General features: G+C 34.1%; 1 protein-coding gene across 1 annotated transcript; it reads right to left on the bottom strand.

Moving 5' to 3' along the window:
• Nucleotides 1–556: 556 nt before the first annotated feature.
• LOC141406689 (uncharacterized) lies at nucleotides 557–1,548 on the bottom strand. The gene is made up of 3 exons (XM_073992584.1): nucleotides 1,257–1,548; nucleotides 1,026–1,193; nucleotides 557–950 (listed from the first exon to the last, which is right to left on the bottom strand). Exons 1-3 carry the CDS (start codon nucleotides 1,512–1,514, stop codon nucleotides 777–779), a joined length of 600 nt encoding a protein of 199 aa, XP_073848685.1. The 5' UTR covers nucleotides 1,515–1,548; the 3' UTR covers nucleotides 557–776.
• Between the last annotated feature and the right edge of the window lie 5,337 nt (nucleotides 1,549–6,885).

Genomic DNA, 6,885 nt, shown 5'->3' on the forward strand with positions numbered 1-6,885 from the left:
CTCAAACAATTTTGTCGGACCAAAACATTTCGGGGGGGCCCGGGCCCCCCGTGCACCCCCCCCCCCTGCGTACGTCCCTGGGACTCACCTACATCGACATTTTCGTGCGTAGCAGACGATGTATATATATATACTTTAAAAATAATGTTTTTCGCGATTTGGCAAAAATAATGTATTTGATTTATATAGAATGGTCCGTTATTCAAGATTCACTTTATCTAATAAAATTGCTTATTTCGGAACGATTTTTTGCCGTAAAGAAAAAATTAAAAAGATATCTGCAATGGAAAACTTGAATGCAATAGGTGCGGGAACTTTTTTAACAATAGTTGAAAGGTGACAACTCATTTCTTAATATGTATCTGTCCATGCTCTACACGGCTATTATGTGGTATTTTTCACATTTGCAAAAAATTCAGAAAAGTTATAACCCAAGTATACCCTTTTTAGCCTAAAGGCTTAGGATATAAAAATTTTAATTTCTGGAATATGAATTCATTACAAGAAAACTCTATATACATTTTCCAATAATTTATTAAATGATTTACACTTCAATTATTAAGTTTACACTCCAAAAAACAATATTGAAATTAACACAGTTGACTTTAGAAAAGGAATTGAATTTAAATATAAAATTAAAAAATCTAATATAATATTTCAGACAAGATGAAACAAAATTCTCCTTGTACTTTTTAAATTAACTCATTCTTTAAGTTTTTGAAATTATATTGTTTTTATAAAAGTTTATTTTAAATGAAACATTTCTCACTCTTTTATTATTTTACCTTAATAAATTCTCCAAGCATTTGGAAACATATTGCTTTGGGACGTTGTTGCTTTGTTAATCGGTCTATGGCATTAAAACGGGTAACAATTTTGTAACGTCCCTCCATGTAAGCGCCAAAATCAAATATAGTATCCAAAGTGACGTCGTTATAATGGTAGATATTCTACATCCACACCGGGAATCAAAAATATGTTGCAAATTAAAATCAATTAAAATTTAAACACTTCATTTCACCTACCCCATAAACATTTAGACATTTGCGATCTTCTTTTGGTATGTGTTTGGCCCATGTTTGATACCATACACGTGTAGGATCAAATTGTACCGAACAGAAATCTGGCGCTTTCATAGACAAGAGTGTTGGTTGCCAATCGCCACGACGAAATTTAAGTAAATCCGCACTTTGCTGTAAGATATGAAATTTATTTCGCATCATTTGAATTATATTCGTATGTTTTTTTGTTCTTACTCTGACAATATCCGTTGGATCAACACCCTCCCATATGGTGGTAACATTACCATTTACATTCACAGAACCTTCTCTATATTCGATTGTCAAGTCCTTCATATCGAGTAAATCATGTATACCATTATTTCCTGGTATATCAGGACATACATCAAATATGGCATCATTTTCCAGCAAGAATTCATAGCGGGCACCCCTTACCCAAGACTGCTTCAACAATACGTGTAGGAATATTAGAAAATATTTGAGGACTTCAATCATCTCGAAATTAAAATAACTTTACTTTTTGCATGAGTTTGTATGCAAACGAAGGTTTTATATACTTGCCTAGGTAGGTAGGTAGTTGAATCAATGGTGATGATTATTCCGATAAGAGTACACTTTGTATAGACACATATAATTAATATTATAATTGTTATAAGTGAAAACATGTTTTTAAAAGATTAACAAATGGGCGGAATCAATTTTGAAACAAAGTATTTTAATTTGTTTCTATATGCATGCACTAGCAAAGTGCCCGCTACTTCGAATGCGGAAGACATGTAAAAAATATGTAAACAATATATAATATGGAAATGACGAACGCTGAAAATTTTGTTGCACTAATACCAATTTTAATCAATTTTAAATTTGTTTTTAAGTACTTTCGGTACCGCTTAAGTTCGATTTAAAAAACAGTAAGTCGTATCTCACTCTTACGCATCAACAGCGAGCCACATTTTTTGAGGCATTTTAAGGCATTTTAATGAAGGTTTTTTTGTCATCAGTAGGTAAAACATACTTGTAAACAAATAAACCAAAGACCAATTTTCGTATCATTTAGTAATTTTTGTAGCCTTATAGTAAGTATTTCCAATAACATTTCACCTGGGTATAACCTTAAAAAAACAAGTAAAAACGGCTTTAAGTTCGGCCGGGATGAACTTGTTATACCCTCCACCACACGCAGAGAAAAAATATTTTTCGCTTTTGTTGGAATAAAAATATTTGTTTTCGTTCCAAAAATGTATTTGTTTTGTTCAAACATTGTAATTCAAATCCAAAAATACCATCTTTTGTTCCAAACATAGAAAACAAAAACAACTTTCGAATTTCCGCAATATTGTAAAAATCGTTAACAATACCGATTGTAGGAACTATCATAATCAAATTTTGTTTACAAAATGTATTGTCAACCCAGAAAACCAGCCCAGAAATTTTTGATTTGAGTGTATATACTTCTCATATACACTTTTCACATAACTTGGATATAAATGTCGCGTATAATATTGCAATCATTGATGAACACAATACATGGTTTGCTGCGTTCGCTGACAACAAAGACAAACAAAAAGCCACAAGCACCCACCACAACATAAGGAATAATTTAACACCATAACAAACTCCGGTATAACACCAAACCTCAAAGCATAATGAAGATAGAAGAATGAAACAAAACAGAAACAAGTAAAAAGCAAGAGTCTCCTTGTTGGTATACATACACACAAAAACAAAGATAAAGGCATCATGTCATACAAACAAAACTCACCATAATTGTTTTTTTTTTTTTTCAACACGGCATCGAATAGCGAGAGAAGAGAAAAAATTGTCGAAGAAAAGAGAGAACTATTGTCCGGTTGACAAAAACTATTTTTGGATTTAACAAAACCCAATTGTTGGAATCACAATACTACATTTGGAATTTAACAATATCTTTACAATACATATTTTGCTCTTCGAATATTGTTGGATCAATCATATTTTTTTCTCTGCGTGCAGGAGTGGTATTAGTAAAATGGAACAATTAGTTTCCTTTCGTTTATGAAAAATTTCAGCGGAAATTCGGGAGGTACCGTTCTATGGGGGCTATATGATGGCGTGGACCTATACCTACACATTTCTGGGGGAAAGTTTCATACCCCCAACGAACACTAAATACCAAATTTCAGCCATCTCGGTGTGATAATGAGGCCAAAACCTTCAAAATACCGAAAATCGGGAGATATCGTCCTATGGGGCTATATCAAAATGTGGACCTATATAAATGTTTTATGGTAGAAATGTTTCTTAGCTATACGAAAGCGTGGACCTACATAGCCCGCTTTCAATACCAAAAGTCCTACGTACATATAATAGGTTTTACCAAAATTTCATCCACCTACGTCAATCCGTTCGGACGCTAGAGTGATTTCCGCAGACGGAGGTACATGGCTATATCGATGTAGAATTTCACGCTGATCAAGAGTATATATAGTTTGTGGGGTCTACAATGATTGTTTCGAGTAGTTACAAACGTAGTGACAAACTTAATATACCCCCATCCTATGGTGGAGGGTATAAAAATTGACTCATTTGAAAATTGACGTTCAAGTCCTTCATAATTAGTAATGCGTTCCAACACCAAAAAAAAAAAAAAAAACACCTCCATCGCTACAAAAAATATTTAGAAGGTAGTATTCCATTCAATAAACGCGAAAAAATAGTTATATAGTTATGCAATTGTTTACTTGATGGGGGGAGTCCTTAATAATTATGAAGGACTTGGGCGGCAATTTCTTTCACCCTATATGGGAACGACAAATTACAAAGGAGTTCTAAAACCGGCATTTCCAGTAGTGAGAAGTATTTTCGGATGTCCGGAGTGGTAATTGCATAACGCATAATTTTGTAAACTTTTGCGCACTTCAAGTCATCAAAACTTAAAATTTTGAGAAGAAAATCGGATATCCTGAAGGGTCCGTCATATTCTACAGTGGTAAATATTCTCTAAAATGTATGGGAATGGCTTATGCGTAAAATATACGACTCTAGTAGACAGTACGCTTCGAAAAATTAACTTGTTGAGGGAATAAGGCAAGCCTTGCTAGGCATTACACATGATATTCGAAAGAATCCTTGCCACAGCAGTTTATTCTATTCATTTCTTATATGAACCATTTATACCAACCGCTAATTTCATTTCCAGCTCTATCAGTTCTTCCAAACCCAATAATAGTAATTAACATATAAATACAGCAGAATGAATTTCAAAATTTCAATAATTCCTGCTAACCCCTTTACACAATAACAAATTATATCAAATTCTGTGTCATTTAGTACTTATAGTATGCAGTTCCAAAACCATCTCCATATCTTAACCCACATACCAACAGTTACTCTAAGAACAAATTTTAGAATTTCAGCTCTGTTCCTACACCCGATACAACATTTAGACCGCTTAGGTACTTTTAGTCAACTTAAGGTACGTATATCTTAAAACACCTGTATGCGTTCATCCAATACCAATTTGTACCAAACATAGAACCATTTAGTACTCTTTTTACCCATATGTACGATTTTCCAAAACTACCTCAACCCTTCACTTTAATAGTAATCTTAATTTCAAATTTCAGGATTCCAGCTCTATCCGTTCGCTCGGATCCAAATTGTACTAAATGTAGTACTTTCCGTATCCATAAGTACGAATTTCCACAACTACATCAATCCCACACTCCTACGACAATCTTTATTCCGAATTTGAGGATTCCAGCTCTATCCCTTCATCCAAATCCAAATTGGACAAAATGCAGTACTTTTCACACCATAAGTACAAATTTCTAAAACTTCGTTAATCCTACACTCGAACAGTAATCTTAATTCCAAACTTCAAGGTTCCAGCGTTTTTAGTATTTTGATATTTATTTGTTACAAAATGAACAGATAGCTGCACCAATATCTGATCATTAGGTGCACTTATCACCGAAACTGTCATTTTAAATTTCGTTACAACTTTTGACACCAACATTCCCTATTTTAATTTATAAAGGATTATAAAGGAAAGTATACAAAAAAACCAAAAAGTTAAAACACAAAAAAATGCCATAACTCATCTATTTTTCAACCGATTTCATTGGTTTATCGCATTTTGGAAAGCTAACTAAATTTCCTTCTTGATAAAAGTAAATAATTAAACTGTTTGGTATCTACTACGCAACCTAGAGCACGAGGAAAACATTTTCCTGTTTTTTAATGCGTTTTGTCATACTTAAACCACTATAATTTACTCATTTGTTAACCGATTTTAAAAATCAAAATTTATGCATCAAAACCCCTGCAAAAAAATTTTGTAAAATTTTGTATCACAGTGTAATTATATGCCTTTTAAGACAAATGTAGATTTTTTCGAAATAATTATGCCAGGGACCGTAGGTCTCCATATCTTTCCTATAAAATAGTATTCAACAGACAGATACCCTGCTCAAGAGCCGTCGTAGGCCTAGACATCACTAGCTACCGTACACCAGTAGCGTCGTGGGTCTGGTGAATCGTTGACTACGACACCTACATAATCCGGAGATCCTTCGCCATTCCTACCACCATAGCACCGAAGCAGCGTACTTCTAAGACGGACCAGCCGTGCCCGAACCCAGCGCAATAGGATAAGCAGATTAAGATATTGTACCACGTTGAGTTTTCCAATAAAGTGTAACTTCAGAATCTGTAACCAAAACTTTTTCCTTCATTTGCAGTCACTTCAATCTAAATTTTCAATGACGAACCCTACCCCCGCGATCATATCACAGCAACCGGAGTAAAGTTGTCGTTACAATAATTTTATTAAATAAAAGCAATAGCTTTTTTTCCTTTATATTCCCAGCTAGAATTTGGAAGATTGTTTTTCTTTAAATCACTTTGCAAAGTCTTTTTAGAGTCCTTTTGGTGATGAAAAACTGATTAAGTCATTTGTATGATCAGAAAGGGTCTCGAAAGTGATTAAAAGAGTATAGCAATCGAAAATAAATCATTGAGGCGTTCAACCGACTTATATAGCGTGTTTGGAGCAGCAAATACGCGAAATCGGCCGAAAATATATATGGGAGCTATATCCAAATCTGAACCGATTTCTATATAATTTGGCACACTTATTTCTATACCAAATTCAGTCAAACATTCCAAATTTCATTAAAATCGGACGTATATAGCGTGATTGGTACATCGCATACGTGAAATCGGGCGAACATATATATGGGAGCTATATCCAAATCTGAACCGATTTCGATATAATTTGGCACATTTATTTTTAGACCAAATTCAGTCACACATTCCAAATTTCATCGAAATCGGACATATATAGCGTGTGTGTTACAGAAAATACCTGAAATCGGCCGAAAATATATATGGGGGCTATACCAAAACTTGGACCGATATAGCCCATCTTCGAACTTGATCTTCCGACGGCTAAAAAATGGTATTCCCCAATTTTCAGCGAAATCGGTCAACAAATGCGACCTGTATGTTGCGAACGGACGGACGGACGGACGGACGGACATGCATAAATCGACTCAGAAAGTGATTCTATGTATATCCCTAGAAGGAACTATGGGTCTATCTCGCTTCCTTTTGTATGTTACATACAAATGCACTAACACATAATACCCCTTACCACATAGTGGTGTAGGGTATAAAAATGCACGCATTTGCATCAAAAAAGACTCGAATTTGATTAAAAACAGAGACATAGAAGAAATAAGACTAGACAAAATGCATGCAACAAAAAATGTTTATGTTTATGAAAAATGTTTAACAGAAACAATACAGGTTGCAGGTAATTTAAAATCGCAATCTAGGAGGAACATTTCATGTAATAGTACAGGAAACGAAATTTATGAATTCA

The sequence above is a fragment of the Musca autumnalis genome, unplaced genomic scaffold (genome assembly GCF_047663935.1).
Source record: "Musca autumnalis isolate F117 unplaced genomic scaffold, ASM4766393v1 scaffold_5, whole genome shotgun sequence".
Classification (NCBI taxonomy): Eukaryota; Metazoa; Arthropoda; class Insecta; order Diptera; family Muscidae; genus Musca; species Musca autumnalis.

Bases quoted from the DNA above. Each gene is read 5' to 3' on its own strand.
- LOC141406689 (XM_073992584.1), bottom strand. From the start codon at position 1,514: ATGATTGAAGTCCTCAAATATTTTCTAATATTCCTACACGTATTGTTG. The intron at 1,194-1,256 runs GTAAGAACAAAA...CATATCTTACAG, and splicing joins ATCCAACGGATATTGTCAGA to CAAAGTGCGGATTTACTTAA. The intron at 951-1,025 runs GTAGGTGAAATG...GTGTGGATGTAG, and splicing joins AATGTCTAAATGTTTATGGG to AATATCTACCATTATAACGA.